The sequence below is a fragment of the Malurus melanocephalus genome, unplaced genomic scaffold (assembly GCF_030028575.1).
Source record: "Malurus melanocephalus ecotype Western Australia unplaced genomic scaffold, MMel_1.1 scaffold_29, whole genome shotgun sequence".
NCBI lineage: Eukaryota > Metazoa > Chordata > Aves > Passeriformes > Maluridae > Malurus > Malurus melanocephalus.
Genome location: NW_026623261.1, coordinates 2,815,812 through 2,839,609, shown reverse-complemented (window position 1 = coordinate 2,839,609; position 23,798 = coordinate 2,815,812). Strand labels below are relative to the sequence as shown.

Below are 23,798 nucleotides of genomic sequence, written 5' to 3'. Positions count from 1 at the left end.
TTCCTCTCCTTAACCCTCCCTCAAATCCAGGGAGACGCTTCCGAAGCGGGGCGAGCGCTGATCTTACGTAAATGGTGCTGCTCCCGGGAGGGCATCTCCCCTGCCAGCCCCGGGCCGGGGGAGCATCCTCGGGCGCCGCTCGCCCTGCCTAGCGACCGGGCTCCTCGCTGCCGCTGCCGCCCTGCCCGAATCCGCCCCGGCACCGGCAGCGGCACCGGCACCGGCACCGGCGGGGGCGGGCGCTGAGCACAGCCGGCAGCCCGCAGCCCCGTCCCCAGCGGCTCTCGGCGCCTCCGCGGACCGGCTGCGGGGATGATGCGGCGCGTCGGACCCCGCGGCGGGGAGGGCGCTATGTCAGAGAGATAACGCGCCTCCGCCAGCAGCCCGGGGGCAGTGTCGGTGCCAGCCCCCGCCGGGACCCGGCTGCCTGGGAGCCGCTCGCATCTCGGCGGACGGACTGGCCGCGGCGGCGGGGCCGGGGAGCGGCGGGGCGAGGCCCGGCGGGGCGGGGGAGCGGCGGCCGGCCGTGCCGGGGCACCCCGCCTCCGGGAGGCTGAGGAGCGCAGGCAGCAGAGCCGGGGAGGAGGAGGAGGGCAGCGCCATGACTCATTTGCAGGCAGGTCTCTCCCCGGAGACTCTGGAGAAAGCCCGGCTGGAGCTGAATGAGAACCCCGACACCTTGCACCAGGACATCCAGGAGGTGCGGGACATGGTCATCACTCGGCCGGACATCGGCTTCCTCCGCACCGACGATGCCTTCATCCTGCGGTTTCTGCGCGCCAGGAAGTTTCAGCACTTCGAGGCGTTTCGCCTCCTGGCCCAATACTTTGAATATCGCCAGCAGAACCTGGACATGTTCAAGAGCTTCAAGGCCACAGACCCGGGCATCAAGCAGGCGCTGAAGGATGGTTTCCCCGGCGGGCTGGCCAACCTGGACCACTACGGCAGGAAGATCCTCGTCCTTTTCGCTGCCAACTGGGATCAGAGCAGGTAAAAGCACAGCCACTCGGCCACCTCAACCCCTTCTCCCCCGGGCAGTGCGTGGGAAAGCCGTGCCAGAGCGGAGGGAGAGAGGGTGGGCAGCAGGGACACACCCGGCGCTGCCCACAGGGGGCTGGGCAGCAGCCTGGAAGGCAGAGGGAGAAAAGAAAGAAGAAACGTATTTTGTGGCTTAGGGCCCTTTCAACCAGCTCATCCCTTGGGTGAATTTTGGGAGGCAAGTAGACACTGCTGGGGTGCTCCTCTCAGCTGTGTGACAGGAGGTTTACACCCTCCTGCCTCCCTTTAGCCGAAGTGAGCTGGCACGTAGATGATGTGCTGATCCCCYAGACAAAGGCTGGTTGCACTCTGGGCTGGTCTTTCTGCTTCAGCACAYACGGAGCTGCTCAGGTGCCATGGGAGAAAGGGGGAGATGCTGCGTGTAGAACAGGAGKATCCGTCATGGCTTTTGAGCTGAAAAGTTTGCCTGTGCAGGAAGCTCAGCCTCCRAATCCTTTCCCTCAGCTAAAGAAAGCTCTTCCTGAGCCACCTGGAAATGCCAGGATGGAAGTTGCTATAAACACTTCTTTCCCAACTCATGCTGCTCTAAATGTCAATTCCCTGCATAATAAGATCCAAGCACACAAAACTTTGATAGCAAATTGAAGACTAGTCCCTCAAATGGTTAATTTCTCATCTTTTTTTGGGAGTGCTCTAACCTGAAGATGACTTAGAAGGGTAACCCAAGAGCTGTTTCCCATCAAGGCCCCTTTTAGCAATTGATTTGATTTTAGTATTTGTTTATTTTAAATACCTCGTGGGGTGTCATGCTCAGTTTCTCCTGCAGTCTAAAAGTATGTCTACAGAGATGGCTTGATTTCTTGATGCTCTAAAACGTACGTCTGTGAGCACTGCATTGTTTTCTTCGGCTGCCAACCTGCTTGCAGGTTTATGATCTGAAGCACTTTTTAGTGTGAAAACTTTGAATCTTGCTGGTTACCATCCTTTTTGTGGTCAGCACACTGCTGAGTGCTCAGTGCAGGTATGTTCAGCTCAGCTAATTTGAAACTTTGGAGGGGACTCAAACAGCTGGCAGTGTGGCTAGAAAGGACAAAATTTGGGGGAGGCATGTTTAAGTTTGCCCTTTAGGTGTTTGTTTAGCTATCCTCTTGCRGGCTGTGTGGATTGTCACCGCAGGGAACATTGCCACAGCTCCCTGCACCAGTTGGTGTGGGAKCTATGGACTCAGCTATGGACAATCTCCGCCCAGAGGGATGGTGGCCCACCTTGGCTTTCCTCTSCTCCAGACATGGCAGCCACACCCGCACTGTCTATGGGGACGTTTCCTGGCCTTTGCTAACCCATGAACCAAAACCCTAGGGACTAGGAAAAAGCTGTCTGGCACAAATCAGAACTGCCCACAGCCAGGGTAGCATCTAGAAAGGATAGATAGATATATCTAGAGGTTGGGCCAGTGTCCTTTTTCTGTTTTGGTTTTCTAGTAGATGGAGAGAAAAGCTGAGTGAGGAACAGTGGTGATGAGGCTAAGGAATCACTGAGCAGGTTTCTTTTCCCACATAAGAATCGGGTCAACTTTTAGTTTAAAAAACTACATCAGAAACTCTTAAAAATCCCTGAAGGAAGAATTAGCAAAAAAAAAAAAAAAGGATGTTCAGGACTTTCATTAAGTTGTAGATCTATGATGAAGTTTCCTTGTTAAAGGTAGTGTGACCTGCTGTAGACTGTTCTTCCTTAATAATGAAAAAAAATCCTATAGCTTTGTGTGACACTTGCCATATCATCACTCAATTTGATCCTAGTCAAAAGAATATCAAGAATTCAAGTGCAGACAAAAAGTAGGATTTAAAATAATAATTTCCATGTGGAAAAAATAGGTTTATTTTCTTCCTGATGTCAGATGTGCTGATAAAGTACAYGATCTCAGCTGACGCAGCAATATAGTTATTGTGATTTTTTCCATGAAGTCCTCTTGGTATGGTTAATATTATTTATGCTATSACAGCAGAGTGGCTGGGGTACAGTAGAGCACTTAGTGGATGTGTTTGCAGTCGGGTGCCTAGTGCTTTTGAGCACTGCATGCTCACAGCACGCCGCTCCTCCAGAGCGAGGGATTTGTTTTCAGAGAGACCACTCAGACAAAGCGGAGAGAGCTGAAGCCCAGCTGCGGGGAGGGGCTTGCTCCAAGGCACATGACAAGTCGGTGAACATCTGGGAATGGAGTTGGGTCACTTTCTTTTCTAATTAATTTAGTGCCTTCCATTATCTGATGCTCAGTGGCTGAACCTGGGGAGCCTTGTGGGACTCATGCCAGGGCTGCTATGCAATGTCTCAAGCTTATGCCTTAACTGACTTGAGATCTTGCAGTACATACTCCTCTTGCAGCAGCAATGGGAGCATTACTTATTGAAGCCTGTCTTGTTAGGCYCTCTTTGTATGCTTCATAAACTAAGTTAATAGAGCACAGCAAGCTTCCAWATTTATCATACATGTGCAACTTATTATGGCCAGGATGTAACAAGTAGAAATAAAAAGTTCCCATTTGTTATTTAAATGAATAGCAGACATACTATAGATGATTTGTATAGYACTGTCAGCCTAGGATTTACATAGTTCCAATTAGAAAGARAAGTGTGGGASACAAAAAATTCCTATGATARAACAAGCCTGTTACTARATGTTAAATCATTAAATTAAAGCARGGCCTGAAAACTGTAMCAGATCTCCTGCYATCTGAACAAYCCAATSAGACATGTATTTAAAACAAACAAACAAATAAAGGAAAGGTGAAAAATAGTGTGCTGCTAAGTAGCCCAGCAGCTTTTCAGTGGGACCAGCCTAATTCTCCACGCTGTCTGTACTGTAGGGAAAATGAAGATCCATGGCATTGCTGCCAGGAAGCTGGATAGCACTTGTGAAGGGAACAGGCTTCTCTATTAGCTTCCAGATTGTTGATTCATAACTGCATTTGGCTTGTAGGTGTCTGCGTGCATTTGAAGACTCCTTTTTTCTTAATGTGTCCAGCTGGTGAAGTTTTTTTAAGTTAATAATACAATTAACTTCAGCTCTGAGCTGAAAGGATCTGTTGGGCAAGGGATCTGTTGTCAGGCCTGCTCTTCTGTATGTTTCCTAGCACCTGGACATACATTCCCTGGGAATATCAGTCCATTTTGATGCTATGTATTTGAAGCCTTTCTGGTATTAATTGTTAATTAATTAATAATTAATTGTCTCAGCTTTTTTTCCCTAGAAAGTACATTAGAAGAGTGCAGTGATACCCAGTTCTTGGCAGTGTCACARTGACCCAGTCAGCTCACACCGTCCTCGGTGAATATGGAAATCCCAGCAATTCATGGCTGGCTCTGCTGTTGCATCAGCTGTTTTACAGAAGGGCAAAGACTGAGTCCTCTGGTTTGCTTTCCAAACTATGCTTTCATGTGCACACGTGTTAGAAACTTTTCCTCCTGTTAAGTGAAAATTTAAGCTCTGGAGCTATGAGGAGGCTGGTCTGCTCCTCACCTGACAGTAAACAACAGATAAGATGGCAAGGTATTTTTCAAGCTCTGATGGAGGCAGTATGACAAAATAAATAGCAATGCTAACAGTAGTAACATATTAACAGTAAAAAAAATCCTGTTCAGCTAAGTCAATTTTCGTTTGGAAGTTATATCTTTCAAATGATGACTGTTAACTGATGTAAACATTGTCATTTTTTCTACAGTTGCTCCTGCTGACTGATGCTGTCTTATAGTTTCCTAGTTTTCCCCCAGGTWTCCCTATCTGCCTATCATCACCTGCATTTAGACTGCAGGAGTTTTGGCTAGGSCACTTTTTGATCAATGTAAAATTTAGATCAGCAGAATCTTCATCTGTGGCTGTGACTGTTAGGCATTGGGCTAATATGTGGCTTATGAATGGTATTAGAACTGAATCTAAAAGCTAATCTTGTAAAATAGTTGAAATTATTTCTATTCTTCTTTGCATTTTTTGTAACACTGGTGCTTTTTGTTTTTAGAATAAGATAGCCCCAGGGCATGCTGCTGCTGTTTAAGCAGAATAGCCATAAGGRCACTTTCAATCCCCCATCTTTTCCACATTTGAATCTATAACCAGACTGACAAACCAAGGAGATGTGAGACATCATTTCTAAGTACTCCTTTGTGTGTCTTCAGGGCTCTTGTTTTGCTGAAATTCTAAAAATACTGAGCCAGAGCAGTAGCTTAGAAATGGGATAATGGCTCAGAGGCTTGACCAGCTTTCTCTTTTAAACCTCACTGGCACAAGAGCTCATTTGACAKAAGCCTGTCCTTGTCCAAATGGTGAAGAGCTTAAAATACAGATTGTATATTCTTTATGTGTTTGAGACCTTCAASAGACATATGGCTCAAATTCAAGCAAAGAAGGCTTACCATTTATCTTTTCTAGTTCACATCCTGAGAGGTAGATTCATGCCATTCAGATTTAATTATCTTAAAATTTCTTAAAATAAGTTAAAATAACTTAAAATTTCTTTCTATCAGGGAGGAGATGAAAAATAGCCATGRAGATAGTAGGGCAACTCTGCTAAATCAGATTATCTGTTATTCAGTGCAAAAGTGGATTGACTGGAACCAAAATCTGGTTAAACAGATGATATGGTTGATGCCACTCATCATCAAGAACATAAAGTATTGAAAACAGCTGACACAGCTGGATTTGACATGAGACATCTGTAGCCTGCATTCTCCCTGTCTCTTTATGTTGGCCTGGTGGAGATCACGGTGGATGGGTACAAGGGGATGCATAGACCACATAACTGAGAAGGTGAAAGATCCTAGTGAATTCTTATCAAGAGTTGAAAATGTCTGTCAGACTTTTTCCATAGAAATCCTTGGAAATATACTGAATCTGTTCATGTTCCACAAAAAAAAAATAAAAATAAATCAACAAAAAAACCCCAAAAACAAAACAAAAAACTCTCAGATAACTTTTCTGCAAAGGGGAAGTTGCTGCCACTGTTAAATTACAAGACAGTGGGATGCACAGTTAATTGAGGTTTTCTGTTCTTGACTAATGAAGACCCCAGTGAGACATTTCCCTGGAAAGKTCTGTCACCCTTGGGGTAGAAATGGTAGCCATCCCAAAGCATTTGAAAGAATCACTGTCAGTGTGCCTRTTAACTTGTCACACCTTCCCAGGCTCTATTGCTTTAAAGTCAACCTGAATGAAAAATTCCAAGAGGTAGCAGAGTGTGTCTTGCACACCAGTCTCTGCTTCAGTCAGTCTTAAGCTAGCATTCGCTTAAAAAGGAACTTTAAGAATGCATTATATATGTGATAGCATATTTCCAGCATTTGTTATTCACATTAATAACTGGACAAAAAAACTTGCCTAAGTTTTCCATTGAATTAAGCATAGTTCCATAAATAGAAGGCATTAAATACTTTAAGTATTTCTTGATTATCCTAGCAATTAGTAATACCTTGCTAGCTACAATATGTCCCATAAGAGTTTGTTTAAACAAGTGAATGCAACTGGATTTACTTATTCCCAGCCTAACTTCAGGCTGGGGATAAAAATAAATAAATTAGGATTTACTTATTCCCAACCTAATTTCAGGCTGCCACAGAGCCTGCACTGCAGTGAATGGGGCCCAGCACACCCTGCATTCCTGACAGCACTGGGGCAGTCATTGAAACACTGATACCAGGGCAATATGGATGGCTTGCTGTTCCCTAAGGGCACATTATTACTTAACACAGATTGGTGAGAATGAAAAAATACCATCATCTTCTCAGACAGTACACCATAGCCTCTTCAAATTAAAGACTAATATTTTCCTTTTTTTTTTTTCCTTCGAAGTGGAAAGGCAGTTAAAGCTGACTTGGACCCCATTTATTTCACACTCGCTAGCTTATCCTGTTTTCCTCACTTTTGACTACTCATATATCTGTATACATATGGAAAGTAATTTCAGTGTGGAATAAAAGTTTCAGCAACACAATTCACAGTAATTTTTTTTAGCCAAGGGTAGAGTGTGTCAGAGCCTGTGCATCCTGGTKCTGACACAAACAGCCATAGCAATGAGGTGAAATGTCAGACAACATGGGGCTGGAGTGGATTAAAGATGAGTCTTTACGCAAATAACTCTGCTGTGTGAAAGCTTCCATGAAGTTTTCCAATCATGTTTTGTTTSCTTGGGCTGTTCAGCTGATACTTTCAATACTCAGCTTTCTGCACCACCTGAGATTTCATCTTCCACACCAGGTTTACATTTCTGGCTTGCCTCAGCACGTGTTCGGAGTAAAAGCTGCTTTAAATACTCACTAAGCAATTTGTCTTTCGGGTGCTCTGTATTGTGCTTAAGTAAGGTATSGAAACCAAGAGAAGAGATCCAGCAYAGAATGAAGAGTAGYTCCTATCTTCCACTAATTGCCCTGAAGGTTATGTGAGGTGGGAAGCTTGATTGTTAGTGACATGTCCCTGTATCCTCCTGATGTGGCTTTTTAGACCTTAAGAGTACTTCAGATACGTCCCTCTGGCAGAAAGTGTTCTTGCTCGCTTTTAGCTGGACCTGTTTKCTGCAGGACTTCTGAGTAAACATAAATATTGTTATTGGGGACTGTATTTCTTACAATAAGAGAAACTACAATAGGAGTTATGGTGGTGGAGAATATGACACTGATTTGTGGAGACCCAGCACTGTGACTGTTTCTTCCTCTCCGTGGTTGCTGAAATCCTGTTCCCGTTGATGCCTGACAGTTTTCCCATTGACTTAAATGAATTCAACACATAATTAGATTTATTTGTGTTTACATGTGTACATCTTGTATTTAACACTTAGGAATACATTAAAAAAGCAATTTATGGCCAGTCTTAGAGAGTAGACTGGCCTCATAAACARGGAATCTTTATGTCTGATGCACCAGATCTTTAGCAGCCTTGTGCCACTAGGAAGCTCTTAATCCAAGGCATGTGATGTCTCCTTAAACTCCTTAGGGAGGATATTAGAGATGTACATCAGGAACTTGGGACCCTTCTTCCTGGACTGAATGTAAGGTTCTGCATTGTGCAGCCCTTCTGGAGAATTATATCTTTAGAATGGGACAGCCTAAATGTCAAGTAGGGTTGAGGCTAAGTTTATAATTTGAACATTTTTAATGTTTGCCCYTTGGATGAGCACTGATAAAAATCGTCATCAGACCAAGGCATTCAAAACTTGCTGTAAACCTTAGATCCCAGAAAAATAGAACTTTAGAAAAAATTTAAATCTCAGAAAAGTGCAGAGGAGAGGAGTGAATATGAAAAAATGTTGTCCCAGTCAATCAAACCAAATTAAAAAAAAAAAAAAGTCTCCAAAATGAAGAGAAGAATTTTGTRACATAATGCTTCCCCTAATGTTTTCTGGGGAAAACACACTTTCTCTTGCTCTGACATTAGGAGAGTCCTTTTTTATTCCCTTTTCTATGAATGCATAATTGGGAAGTTGGGTTAAAAAAACAAAGATAGAAAGATGCGAGGAGTCAGTTACAACAGATTAATTTCATTTGTGTTATTTCCTTTTGCAGATATTTCAAAATACAGTTATGTCCACAACAGAACAGTGTGCTCATTGTATTAAAGCAAGTAAAATTCAGTATAATTTAATGTAATTTCTAAGTAGGCACACATGCTCTTTGCTACAAATTCAGAATGGTGAAGAATTCTCTAGGGACTCACAATTTTGAAAACTTCTGTTTGATACCATCATGGTAGAGACATTTAAAGGGCCTTGCTTAAAAATAGCTGTACACGGGATGTTTAACTCTTCCATTTCTGGAATATTCGTTTATCTGATATTTTTTTTTTTTCAGTTTTAACTTATTAGTGCCTCATTTGGTACTGTGGTGTGGCAAATTTATGTCTGTTTTGGTAACTGTTTATAAAATCCTAGAATCCTGGAATGGTTTGGGTTGGAAGGGACTCAAAGATCATCTGGTTCTGACCCCCATGCCATGGGGAGGGGCACCTTCACTAGACCAAATTGTTCAAAGCCCCATCCAACCTGGCCTTGAACACTTCCAGGGGTGGGTCATCCACAGCTTCTCTGGGCACTGTTCCAGTGCTTCACCAATCTCACAGTAAAGAATTTCTGCCTGGTATCTAATCTAGACCTACTTTCTTTTAGCYTAAAGGCATTCACCCTTGTTTTACCTCTATATGCCCTTGTAAAAATTGATAATTAGGAAAAATAATTTTAAATATAAAACATAGCTAGCCCAGGAAAAAAAAAAATCAGAAGTAAACTACTAATTTGATGTATCTGAAAAAAGCTCAGGTAAGTCTGGTGTTTTACCTTTAAAAAAAGATCAAATAAGCTAAACTGCAAGTTGATTGATAACTCTATTATATGACATTCTAAAGATGACATTGCTTGTATATATTTAAGCTATTATATATTCTCTAGGGGGAAATCTGTGCTGATGGTAGAAGTCTCGGGATTTCTAAGTTTCAAGAGAGGGGAAGCTTGAATGGGTTTAAACTTACAATGCAAAAGACACAGAGGATCTGCAACAGCTTCACAGCGATGAAAATACAGCAACCAACATTTCATGCAACAAACCCCAGGCAATTAATGGCTTCTTTGGGTCTCCACTGAGACAAAGCACAGAGCTGGGGGTCTCAGGTTTTAGTTTCTCCAGGAGTACTCGCTCTGGGCCTGGCACACAGTTTTCCTGCGTGCTCCACAGGGTGTTTGCCAGCACAGGGCACCAGCTCAGGGGAAGGAGCTGTGCAGAAGGGCACAGGAGTGTGGCTTCATGTCTCCCCATGCCCTGGCTTGGGTGGTGGCTGTCCCCCCACTGGGACTTAGCAAAGGGAGAATTTATGGAGGGGGAAAAAAAGAAAAAAAAAATATCTAAAAAGCTGCCCTGTGACACTTCCAAACTCTTCTGKCCCATGCTGGAAGTTTGAGGCCAGGTTGGACAGGGCTGATCTAACAGGTGGCATCCATGTTCATGGCAGGAGGGTTGGAACAAGAGGAWCTTTCAGGTYCCTTCCARYCCAGATYGTACCAGGCCAGGTGRCATCGYTGTAAACCCAAATTTGACACAGACWGTTCTAGRACTGATGAATACTACCTGAAACCASAGAATTTGCATATATAAAATACCCAGTACTCTGGAGACAGTTAAGTAACTTAAAAGGTTGCTGTTGCTTCTAATCAGAAACACCTCAAAGCCCTAGTGTGTGTTACTTTCTGCCTTTAAGATCCTTGAGTAATCAGCCTTCTGTAATTGTGGATTGAAGAGAAAAAGTTACACAGAGAGGGGGAGAAGGAGAGCATGGGGAAATCCCCCTYTTTTGTTGATAATTTTGTAGGAGCTGTTATGTCAATCCCTTGTAAAAACACAGGAGAAAACTTTGGATCTGTATTTCTGGTGTTAGTCTCAGGTTTTGGTATCATTATGATTTTAGAAAAATACAATTTGTGCAGAAGCTCTTACACGGGCATGTAATTAAATGTAAAGATACTAAAGCAGCTTAGGAGACTTCAGAAAAAGTTCAAGTTTGCTTTTAATGTGTTGCATTCTTGTAGTTTGTTCTGGCTGGCTGATGGTACGTGATCCTGGTCCGGACGATGAGCTCAACTAATTGAGCTTTTCAGGATTTCCCAGCTTCATTTGCACTCTTTGATAAAGGGGAAATGCTCAGGACATCTCCACCCCTGTGGTTGTTGCTCCTTTCCTAACCAGATCTCCCCTTCCCATTCTCAGGTACACGCTGGTGGATATTTTGCGTGCCATACTTCTTTCTTTAGAAGCCATGATAGAAGACCCCGAGCTTCAAGTGAATGGATTTGTTTTGATTATAGACTGGAGCAACTTCACCTTCAAGCAAGCATCCAAGCTCACACCAAGCATGCTCAGATTAGCCATAGAGGGCCTTCAGGTAACATTGTTATTGTTGTCTTTCTTCTCCTAATTCTTCTTCGTTTTGCAGTTCCTTACAAATCTAGGTCGATAAAAMAGACCTAAACAAAACAAAATTCCAACAGCTTTGGAATAGCAAGGCTATTAACACCTTAAGGTGTGGGTGAACAAGCAAGCTACTGTGACAGAAGTGTGAAYTCAGTCAGCTAACTGCAGTAACTCTTGATGTGTAGGCTCCTTCCTTGCTATAAATATGAGGTAACTTTTTTGTCTTTATTCCAAAGTGACTGGCTTCCTGTAAATTCAGGCGGCAGCTTCTGCAACAGAAAGTTAGAAGCAATCAGTTTATGCTGTAATTATGCACAGGGATAATGAAATAGGGGGTGCTGCTGTCACACCAGGTTGGCTTTTTTCATTGATTCCTTTGAAGACAGCTCATTTTTGTTGTGAAAGTGTGGGGCTCTGTGAATACACAGTTATCTGGGACTATTTGTTTACTCAAAGTTCAGCATGTGCTTGGCTCTTTTTCTGGGTCAAGATTAATCTGAGCCGCAGCTTCTGAGGGACTGAGTRTACAATGATTAGAATTTCTTTCAGCTCATTGTAAATGCACTTTATGTGACACAGGCACATTGGTGGAAAAAGTACTACATAAATCACATCTGTTTCCTATGATATTTTATGCTTATTAAAATGAAAAACTAAAATTGTGAAAGCAGCTGTTGTCTGCATAAGCCTGAGTTGCCATGTTAAAAATATCTGTAATTCACTCCTGTGACAGTGTGCCTTGCTTTTAGGACATATATTCCTCTTCTGTGATGTTTCTATCATTTATACATTTTTATTACTCATAAAGCAAAATAACAGCCTTACCTTTGAACTTTCTTCACTTTGACTGTGTGATTTTTGAAGAAACTTGTGCAGCAGTAGTATAGAATGTTGATCTAACTGATGAAATAACTCAACCAATATTCAGCCTGCTGCTGCACACAGAAGGGTAGTGACATGAGACAAAGGTCTCAGTTCTCATTTTATTGTGTTTCCTTATGCAACAGAGTGATTCCATCGTCTTCACAGCTACATTAGAAGGCAGCAGTGAGACCTGAGCCCTAGTAGTGCCACATTTCCTTTCATTGCCTTCAGAGCTCTTTTCTTTTTTGTGTTTTTTTTCAAAGTCAGCCATTGTTTTCTGGTTTAGAATGTGAATAAATGCTTTAGTGGTCTTTGTTTTCAAATGGTGGCATTTATTCTTGGGCTTTATTCGGAGATGGTTATTTTTGAGGAGAGCTGTAGTGGAAAATTGCATCTGAAAATAGGAGGGGTGACCTACCAAACTTCAGGTGGGCTCTGAGACTGCATTCTCCTGCCATCGAATGCTTCATGACTGAATTGTAGAAAAGTCCAGTTTTTTTAACTTACCCACACCCCCAGCTTTGTAGTTTCAAATATTCTCAGTCTGATGGTGGCCAGCATCTCTGGCATCATTTTGTGCYCACTGCCTTCAGTGCCAAGATGCAAAAGTGGGCATGAAATGCTCCAGAGGAGAGAAGGAAAAGGCATTTTAATGATTTCCTTTTATTTTGGGGGAAAATGCATTGCGAAAACATCATTCTGAGTGGCGTCTAAGTAAAAAGTGCTTAATCAGGTACTATGAAAATGAACAAGAACAACTCACACACTGTATTTATGATCTTTGTAAATACTCTCTGTTTAATCATAGAAATGAAATTTACTTTGGATTATAAGMTTTAACAGGACTCAAGATGCTGAACTTTACCATTTGGAGAATTTAAATATTTGTGTTGCTTAGGCAAAATGGGACACTGAGAGTGGGATTAGTGACCACTGAATTTGATGTTAACCAAATCCCTCTGCCTCCTGAATGAAATCTACAGAATCTGCATTATATTTGCTTAGCTTCCATGGTGAGCAGAATACACAATATGATATGTACCAAAGATTTTACAAGCTATGGCATTTTTTTGTTTTTCACAGCATCTTATTGTTTAGGAAATTGCTTTTGAAAGTAAGATAGGTAAATAATATATACAATTTACTGCTGTATAGAAAAATGTGAGTTCTGCATATGTGTTAAATGGGAGTGTGAAAAGAATCACAGCCCAAACTTACTTGGATAAATTAGAAAAACTTAGGTAGTTGCTTTCAGGAAAAAAAAACAACTTTAGGTTGTGGAATTTTTAATGTTGTAGGACAGTGATTATACGTAATCTGATATGAAATTCTAGCATACCCATGGCAACAGTGCTGTACCAAAAAACTGGTGCAGTGTAGGTCAGTGCTGATTTTTAGATCAAATGGTTTTTGCTAGACAAGAGGCAAAAACTTCATGTGGAGGTAGAGGCACTCAKCTGGGACTCTTGGTGCTCCAGTCCTAGCTCATACACTGTCTGTGTGCTTTTGGAAAAAAGGAGCAAAATTCTTCCTTGTAGATGCTTGTGGCTTCAGTATTTATGTTGCTCCTCATCAGTGAGAGGCAAGATTTGCACTTAGAGCTCCTATACTTTCCTTAGTGTAGAGTAATATCAGAAGAAAAACTTTTTTTCAGAGCTGAAAAAAAGTCTCGACTTTAGCACTTTGTGTTGATTCTCCCTAGAGTATTCCGTGTGTGGATGTTTGAGTTAGGTGCCCCCTTCTCGCCATTCATTGATTTCTGTAGCCAAGCACTGATTTTGGGCTTGTGGAGCAGCTCAGGTTCCTCAGCAGTTGTGTTCCTGAAAGCAGGGAGTGTTTCAGTGTTGTGTGCTTCAACACCTGAGTGCCCTGATTAAATCTCTTTCCAAATCTTCACAAAATTTTGCCTCTTTCACCAGCAATGGGTTGCAATCTGTGTGCTTCAGCTCTTTCTCCTATAGAAGAGAGAGAGAACTTTTGAGAGCTCTGAAGATAACCAGTCCTAAGTTTYCACAGACAGTGATGAACTTTGGGCAAAAAATCCAAAATGTACCAGATGGTTTCTGATATGTAAAAGGAACAATTAAATTGGCTGGAATTCATCTGGATGGATGAAGAAAAGCTGTAGAGAGAAGTACAAGAATCTATAAAACCATAGAATCACGGGATAATTCAGCTCGGAAAAGACCTCAGGGGCTTGGCAAATCTGACCTTCTTAAAGCAGGGTCCCTGATGAGGTCAGACCAGGACACAAACAAGATCATGGTTGGTTGGAGAGAGTGGACAAGCTGCAGATGTTATTTGTTATTTCCATTTTAAGAAATGGACATCATCAGGTGATACCAGGAAGAGTCCTGGTTCTTTATAAGACACCTTTGTACAACATCTGGGTAACTTCTACCAAAACCTATCTGAGAGCACTTGGGCAGAAAGAGGGAGGAGGTTCTGGGTATAATAATTTTCTGTATKATAGTCTTTTTTTACATAAGCCCCTATATGGAATTTAAAAAACAATGAAAATATCAAGATGCCATTGTTTTCATAAGGCAGGTGAAAACAGTTTCAAAGACTGAAAATTCAATTTGAAAATTATATTGAAATTTGGGGTTATTATTACTCTGACAGACAGCTTTGGGGGTAATTATAATTGAGTTTTGCAAAATGGAACACTATAGATATGCATGAGACACTTTAACTGATTAACTGATATTTAATATTCTAAAACCTGGCCCACTAATTCCTTTTTAAATATTGATTTCTATTTAGTGCATAATAGTAGCTGCATGCGTGACAGGTTTTTTTTTTTCATTCTTTCACTCAGGCAGGCTGCACATCCAAATATATTGCAAAATTGTGTAGTTATTGGTGGCTGAATGTGAATGTTTCTCCTCCAGTTAAAAAGCTGATGAAAAAGAGAAGATACACATTTAAGTGGGGARCTGAACATATGTGGGCAGTCAGCATTGTTGCAGAAGACAGAAGACTCTTGCTTCTGTAATAAGGATGTTTGCTGGAAGAAACAGCAGTAGTGTTGTGGGGTACAAGGCAGGGATTTTAACCAACTTTGTGCTTTTTTTTTTTTTTTTTTGGAACAGAGGAAGGCTTCTTAAGCTAAAACAAACTCATTGCTGTAAAAATGAAAGCAAACCAGAAAGTAAATGAAGGCAGCATCCTCACAGCTGTGATTACTTTCAAAAACATCTTTCACACTGCTGTTCTCAGGAGTTGTAAGAACAATATCCTGAAACAGATTTCTGCAGCAATGCAAGGTGGAAGTACCAGACACAAAATGAACGAAAGTGATGAAAGTGATGGGGCTTCCTACTCCCATTTTCTCGAAGTGTGAACTCTGTCAGTATCTTATCATTACAGGGAATCTTGCTGAACATCAGGGCTGGCACAACAAGCACAGAGAGGGCTTAAATTTTGGCACCTGGTTCTGGACTACATCAGTGCAACCAGCAGGTTGCAGTGCTAAGAATTCCTAAGACAGGAACTTCCAGAACTAAGGATGCCTCTGAAAACAGTATTTTGACTTCATATAATGACAAGGTCACATGCTCTGTGCAGTGCATGAGATTGTTAATAATGAGSCGAAGGAACAGTTAGTGCTAGCAGTGAGCATCAGTGAGCAGCAAACCCACAGAGCAGAGCTTCAAGAGTTTTTGCRTCCAGACTTAAAACCATAGACCCCACTCACGCAGTGCTTGAATTTTCCACCAGTTTTTGGGGACAGAGGTCCTGACACTTTATTGCTTGAGAGGATATTAAAAAGTAGCAGACTCAGGCTTTTAATGGGAGTATCTTCTGTTTTCAGGAAATCTGGTAAATTGTATATATGCGTTCATTCAGGGTTTTTTTTGGTAGRTTTTTTTTTTCTTTTTTTTTTTAATCAAAGAATTATGTTGTTTGTAAATGCTAGAGTCCCCTGAACCCAGGACTTCCCAGAGAATGGAGGGATGTGCTTGTGAACAGCATAATTTCATACCAGTTCAACTCATGTTCTAAAGCAATATCAGTTAAATGGGATRTTTTTCCTAAGAGTTTGCTATTTTGCATGAGTTTGCCTACACTTGGTCTTCCTTGCTTGTAAAAAGGCCCTAAAAAGRCTTACCAGAAATTTACTGTGGAAACAGGATGGACTGAAAGTGATTRTTATTTCTACTCCTCACCTGCTGTCTGGATGGGCTTTACCTGCTGGGTGAGAAAGAACTTGATGACCATAGCCCGAGTTCAGCTACAAACAGGCAGGTCTGTGCAGACATAGCCACTATTCAGTGTGGTCCCAGCTGTTAACCTGTTACCTGGAGACAGAATAATTAATTTCCTTGTTAGATTCTTTTATGATGCTCATAAAAAATTGTTGAAGACCTCTGGAATGTTGATTTATGTATTCTCACAAATACATTTTTAAGACAAGGGGATACCATAATATGTTTCCTTTTTATTTTTTTATCCCCAGCTGAGAGTTATTCTAACAAAAGATTGCTGTTAAARGTGTCTCCTAATTTGGGGTGCCCACTGTGACAGGCCATGGTCTGATTTTCAGTCACTTTTTATGTATTTGGAGTCCAGCTGACATTTATTTTTGATCAGGAGGATTCAAGACTTTAGCCTTGATCTTGAGCCCCCAAGCCAGGAGTCTCAATTCTAGCATGGCTAAATTAAGACTCTCATTAGATTCATTTTGAATGCACATAATGCCACGTGGGCTGCCACCTCAGAAACAAATGAGAAGCAGCAGCAAACTAAACTCCCCTTTACCCCCCAGAAACTCTGCTCTGTGGCATTCTACTGAAAACTGCAGGGGGGATTAATAAAGTTAAATATCCACCCTTGAAATACTGCCACTGGAGCTGGTGGAGTGTCTGCCTGCAGTAGGTTGTCATTCTCCGTGTGAACCTGAGCAAGAAAGACAGAGGGCACTTTGCCAGTGGTTTGCAGATATTTGCTGAAAGCAAGGCGTGATTAGTTGTGGGGAGCTTGGCTTTTGTTCAGACRCTTTGATCTAACTGGCACAGACTCTTCTGCTCGTTCCTCCTGCCCTTTTTGCTCTGAGCAGGCTTTTCCACAGTCCTACTACTTCTCTGGTTCCTCAGCCCACTCCTGCTGACGTTGTTTTACTTTGTGCTAGTCTTCCCTGATGTGGTTTTTTTTTTTCTCTCTCAGTGTTCTGAGGGCATCCCCCAAACCTCAGTCACCACAGATGACTGCATGGCACATTTAGTTCATTTTAGGCTCCTTAGGACATCTCAGCCTTTTGTGTTCTCACTGGCCAAAGGCTCTCCACATCTGGCTTCTAATCATCTTCAAACCTCCCATCTCCAAGTCTCTTTTTAACCAGTGTTCCCACTGCTCTTCACACCAGTCATGAAAGCAGCCCTGGAGGGTGAGTCCTGATCTGTTCACACACCAAGACACTGGGCTGTTAAGAAAACTCTCCTTTTAGTTCCTCAGACTAACTAGCTGGTCTGCTTGGTACACATGATTTGGCTCTCCTGGAGCCAGGCAGAAGACCTTGGGAGCTTCTGAGGATGTTAATGGAATGACATGACATGGTCTAGAAAAGGAAATTTTTTTTTCTACGCTTGATGTATTCTTCTGCTCAACGAAATAGATGTGGTTAGTGTAGAAACCAATGAAAATGCTCATGGTTGACATTTTTCCATCAGTTCTGTCAACAGAGAAAAACATCCAAATAAAATTATTGCATCTTGAMAGAAAATAGAAAAGACTCTTGTGCATGCCGGCTGCATCTTTCTTGAGCTTTTGCTAAGTGCTGACCACTTTTCTGTTTTTCTTCTCTTTATCAGGGACCAGAATCTATCTTAACTAAAGATAGTGAATTGCTCTGATTAGGCTGAAAAACTAATACAATGCTAAGGTGACACAAACATGAAGGGCTTGTAGCACAAACTCGGTATAGGCAATTAATTCTTGTCACTGTGAATGACTTTCTGTTGTTTCTGGTAGACCACACTTCAACAACTATATGGTTGTAACCAATCCTCAGCTTCAAAATATCTATTTACTTTTGGAAGTGATTTTTTTTTCTCAGTCAAGCTCTAAATATTTCTTTTTTCTTCGTATCTTAAGGCTGTAAAGGGAATAAATAGTAGTCTTCCTTGTAAGGTCACTCAGAAATAAAACTAATTTGTTGTAAATTGTAATGTTAGAGACAGAAGACATGTTTTAAGATCATAGTTCACCTTCCTGCTAAGGCAAGATTATCCCATCCATTATATTTTCTAGTGCTTTTYGCTGTTTAATTTAAAAGCTTGAAGGCAGGTCTGGCACATTCTTTGGAAACCTCTCYACGACTTCTTGCTCTTTAGATTTCCTCTCGGCATTAATCCTAATTTTTCTATTTCAAAATGTCAACTCCTATAAAATCTTTTGCTCTTTCACTGTGTGCTGTTGGKACCAAAGCAGGAATTGGTATGTGACTTTCAGTAACCCATAGAAAGGAAWTCTTTTGATGGAGTACCTATCCTCAACAGCTGTGATTTGGAATCAGGACCTGGAGATGTTCCTCTTGTTTTGTTTGACACTGGAGGTGGTRAGATGTGAAAATCAGTGGGATCCTCTTTATTTGGAGGGCCTGAATCTACTTTTATTTTATTTTATTTTATTTATTAAATAGTGTTCAAATTGCCTATGTTATCAATCTATTTTATATATGCACCTTTCATGTTTACCTCAAAGGTATACACTGGATTATTTTTTAAATTATTTTCTGAAACCAGTCTAATCTTTAATTTTCCATGATGCTAATAAATCCTCTGTGATCTTATCAGGCTGCACACAGCTGTCTTTATGTTACTGTCTTCTGCACGTATTGTGCATATAGTGCCTCTGCCAGCAAAGTCTTCAGTGCTCCATCCACAAAACAATAAAATGTTTTTGTTTTTTTTTTTGTGATTTTGGTTTTATTCCTTAGCAAGTGCTCCCCTCCTATGGCAATTATTTTTATGAATCCAATTTGCCTTTGGTTATAAACAAAATTTTGACGTGGGTTATAAGTGACTGCTGTGCAGGAGGAACACTGCTGTCATATTTCACTGATGTTTAAAAACAGCTGTTKGAAACTTCTCTGGGGGAAGCACCATAAAAATGTGAAATATATGGCTGGTGATGGTTTCTCTCATCTCATGTTTCCTAATCATAAAACAATTAAGACAAATCAATTTTTTTCATTTTTTGTTTGAATAGACATAACTGTTTAAATAAGTGATACTTGGCTGGTGATTTAAAAGTATTTCAGGAGCTGAGAATTTATATATATAATGAAGAAAATTATATTTCTGAAGAAAAAGTTTAGTAGTACTTCCTTCTAAAATATCATAGTCCAGTGTGGTTAATATGTTTAAAAAAAATTTTCTCCCCCAAAAAGATCAGAATAAGTTCTTAAAAAAAGTCTCTTCTTATGATGCAGAAATATGAAAATAATGCTTGTAATCTTTTACAGTGTTTTCTGTAATAAAAAAGGACTGAGCAGTAATGTTTYGTTACACATAATGAATATGCATGGATATGGACTGAAATCTGAGGTGGCTGAACATAGTGTCCTTTTTGAGGAAARCAAATTCACATTCAATACAAAAATTGAATTTCAGCCTCAGGTCAGCATGTCCCCCAGCACAGTCCTGGCTATGCTGAAGTACTTGCTTTTTCTTTTGGATTACTTTTTATGTTGTACCTCACAGTACAGACTTTAAAATATGTATTCAGCTCCCTTATTTTGTAGGACTGACTATCACACAGAGGCATTGGAAAATGTAATCTTTAATCCATGATTAAAGATTGTATTTTCAAATGTATTTGTTATTTTCCTGCTCTTTTTCGTTGGTTCTCAAGAATCCWTTATAGCTGTTAGAATCTTTTGGGGTAGTGTTTCCTTTCTGAGAAGAACTGGATTTCAACCCTTGRCCAGTTCCAATAYTGAAAAYAKTTTCTGGAAAAAAAKAAATGATTCCTCTGTSATTCAGGAGAGGGCCTCYCTAAAAGCATGTTTAAACTGCAATTTTCATTAATTCTTACCTGACATTGCACTGAGTGTGCCTTGTTACCTGCGAAAGCTTCTGAGTTTGTTGGGTCGTGCCTTCATCTCATGCTAAGCTATTTGACTGAAAGTACAATTTAGAGCACTGCATCTTCTGGCTGAGGGCCACTGTGCAAAGCATAAGGAACYCAGGGCAAATCATCAAGTACTGGTAGTCCTCCAGCATTCTCCTCAGAAAGTCTTTGCAAGGCACAGCCAGTCCTCAGAAATCCGCAGTGGATCTTCCAGGTCTTTGTGCAGAAACCCCATGGATTGTGCTSCAGACACAGTGAGTCCATGCAGAAACATTGGATAAATTCGGTAAATCAAGTRCAGTTACAAACCCAGCCTTTGCAGWASGGATTYTCAAYCTACTCAAGAGTATATGGTGAAAATGTAGATTTATTTTGCGAGGAAGATGGAAAAGGTTTTGAAGRACTGTACTTAATAGAGGAGAAAAGAGGACACTAAGGATGTCAGAAGAAGACAGGATAGTCATGAAAGGATAGGGCAAGGTATAGGGCAGAAGACCTAAAAGGTGCCCTTCAGTTTAGATTTTAAAATGTTTCAAAGTAGAAAATTCCATTTCCTATTTTATAGCTGTTAACAATCTCATTGGGTAAAATGTCATCTCTAAAACCATTTTTTTAAAAGCCATACTGTCATACCATTAGAAAACAAAAATTAACATTTTTGAAATCATAGCTGTCACACATCTGCAATAACTAATCTATATCATAGCACCAGGTATCGTCATTCCCCTCCAGTTTCAGCCAGTGAGCACATCATTATTACCTGGTGGTTTTGGCAGSAACCAAGTGTTCCTTGAGGCTCTTCTTCCTCAAATTCTTAGTTCACTTTCCAGGAGAATTAAATGGGTTAACTGCATACCTTCAGCAACATGTTTCCATTATGAAGGGATGCAGTTAAATAGTTGTGATTGATGAGGGATTAGGTATCAGTGAGAGCTGGCTGAGCCTCTTAACCACTTATTTCCTCATCCTTTATCTTTCAGGGGTTTAGAGATGCAGTATTGCAAGCAAGGTTTGACATATGTTTTGGGCATTAACTGAGATCCATTGGGTCATGCTTTTCAAAGCATTTTGTTAGGAATATTGAGCATTGATTTTCTCTGGAAAACCCTAGGACATCTTCTTGCTATTGCTATCAGTATGATCCTATTCTGCTCTCCACAGAAGTTCAGCAGGAGTGCAATTTAATGAGACCAGTGAAAGGAATCTGACTGCTCTATTTATAGCACACTAATTGATCAGGSTAGCCATGGAAGGAGGAAACTTCAGTGCAAATCAATGCAGTATCAAATGAAAGCAGCACACAAGCCTTTAAAGACAGCTGCATGAAAACCAGTTCAGAATGAATCTATTTGAAGATCCATGGGAACATCTTGGACTGTGTGTGTTCTTGCCTTAAGTTGTAGGAATTCAGTCAAACTAAGCAGCMTCTTACATGCAAGGTGAGCCTTACTATATATTTTTTTTCTTCATCTTCCTGATACTCTGTCCCATTAAATCTTCTTGGTGGATTRTTTTAGTTTCATATGGGGACTGTAAATGTCTTCTTTTAAGAGCTCCCCTTTGTGCTCTTTTTGTAATGAGCTGATAACCCTGCCTGAGGRTGGCAGCCAGCCTTGTGTAGCAGAACTGCAGACCCTCTTGGCTGTGTGTCCAGCACTCAGGCACAGTTCCAGGTCTCATGGCTTTCACTTAAATGCAGGGAGAAGATGGTCCGTCTACCTCCATTCTCATTCCTGTCATCCAAATGCTTGTAATCATGGTGGATACACAAAGTGTAACTGTTYGTACACTTGCTAGTTTTTCTTAAATTTGTGTAATGGACCTTTACTTCCTCCTCTAATTGCATTTTTTCCTCATGAGATCTGCTAAAGCCCTGAACAGCCTCCTATTCTTCATCCTTGATATGTTTTTGTGGCGGATACTCTCCTTTACTGGGTGTATCTCCCTGCTATGGGCTGACTGCCCATCAGTATATTGCTTTTGGGCTGTGGTAGGAGGATGAAGAAAGTAAAAAACTACCATGAAGGTATTTTAGCAGTAACTTGTTTCAGAGAGAGTCAGAAGGGCAGCAGATGTACACTTTGGTTGCTTTGAATGTGCTTTCTCTTCTTGTGTTTGTATATAGGCAAAAGTTTTACCTCTTCTCTAAATGATGGCAAACACRGCAATGATTACAGGCAAAGTTGTCCAAGCTGTCAGTGTGACTTCTTTCCTTCAATGCTTATATGTGCTTGCAATTAAATGAATAAAAATCTTGCTTTGTTTTATGGCATGTGGGTGCAGCAATTAGGTTCACTTTCTGAGGAAGAATTCAAGTACTTTTTTTTTAATAGGATAAATAAAGGCATGCATCATGAAGTAGATGCATGAATAATTCTGWTTTTCTGCTGYTTYAYAGGAARGGAGTAAATARTCTRCACCTTTCATGAACAGTTAATTTCYGTGGRCTAAATTTATTGGTTACACCAATAGCTAAGGCTCTTAATGGTGCTACATCTTCTGYTCATTGAGTTTTGAGCAAATGTAGTGGCATGGAGTTGTGGCTTAATTATCTAGATGAATAATGTCAGAAACATTGTCAATTATCAATACAGTCTTCATCTTTCTTTAAGCCCCGACTGGGAACCCAGTTCCCAGTGACATCAGCGGTTGCCGTGGTGAACTTTCATAAGCTGGTCTTTAATCTTTCATTAAATCACAGGCTAGGAAAGCAGACATGAGGACTGAGATGAAAAAAGTGTGTATCTGCAGCAATGATGTCTTCCCTGAAAAACAGGAAAGGCACACTTGCGTGTTTTTAAAAAAAATTAAAAAAATTGCATTGGGGAGCACAGTCTCTCAGCCACTTATATTGTGGCTATATATTGCATCACCATGCAAGAAGAATTTGCAGAATGTAAACAGAGGTGAGATGTGTGGGGCTTGAGAGCAGCTGAAATCAAATATGACAGGGCCTGAATAGGATGAATGACTCAGCTCTGTCATGTGCAGGGTTTGAGAATGGAGGTAAGGGAGGCAAGTTTAGGGGCTCTTTTTCTTGTTACAGTGGGCTTTAGCTGAACGTTTCTTAGAGCAACTTGCTGCAAGTTTCAAAGTTACTGTATGGAAGGGCACTGGAGATATTTCCAAGTGAGCTGCCAGAGCAGAGGTGATTTGTGAGCTCACASTCAGACTGACACATGGGAAAAAAAGAATGGGACAGAGGGCAGAGTGCTTTGGGAGGGTAAATGGAAACTGAGTTGTTACTGACRAGCYCCTAARTGTTTGKATTACTGARSTGAGACTGGAAGAGTAGAAGTRTCTGTGTTGTAARGGACATAAAGGTGCAATATAAAGCKTTTGTTGTGGAACAGCTCCCCAAAATAGCACTTTGGGCCCATAAGTAACTGTCTCATTCTGCCCTATTTTGTGTAATAGGAGAAAATTATTCTTCCCCATGAAGTGAAATGTGCTTATGTCATTACAGCACTGTGTCTCCAAGAATGCCATCAYAGGAGCTGTTACTGGCACAGGTCTGTCTCCTCAGCAGTTCATTTCTGCCCAGGTTTTGGGCTACCAATGCCAAACTCTGTCCCCTCTCTTTTTGTTCTAAATCAGTCCTGCCTCCTGCATCAGTCCAGATGTCGAACCAGTGCTTCCCTGTGCTCAGTGACTGCTTTTGGGGAAAAGAAGTATAATAATTTTTTTTTCCTAAAATAGAAATGGAAAGCCATAATTTTGCACTTTGCAAATGGAAAAAAATCTAAAGAGGCAGGGAACAGAGCTACAACTGCTTTTGCAAATACAGTAGTTGAAAAAACAGAATGTAGAAAAGCAGTACCTGAAAGATCTGGTTTCTTGGTTTTTTTTTTTTTGTTTTTTTTTTTTTTTTTTTTTTTTTTTTTTTTTTTAAGTTGGGATTGATTTCCTTTAAGGTTATGAAGT

At 41.0% G+C, this 23,798-nt stretch overlaps 1 protein-coding gene across 1 annotated transcript in view; it reads left to right on the top strand.

The window, feature by feature from the left end:
- The first annotated feature begins 571 nt into the window (after positions 1 to 571).
- Positions 572 to 23,798, top strand: part of CLVS2 (clavesin 2) — a 52,658-nt gene continuing 29,431 nt past the window's right edge. The window contains exons 1-2 of the mRNA XM_057363620.1: positions 572 to 990; positions 10,731 to 10,905. Of these exons, the coding sequence (XP_057219603.1) occupies positions 602 to 990; positions 10,731 to 10,905 (564 nt within the window). The 5' untranslated portion in view covers positions 572 to 601. The remainder of the gene's footprint in view (positions 991 to 10,730; positions 10,906 to 23,798) is intronic.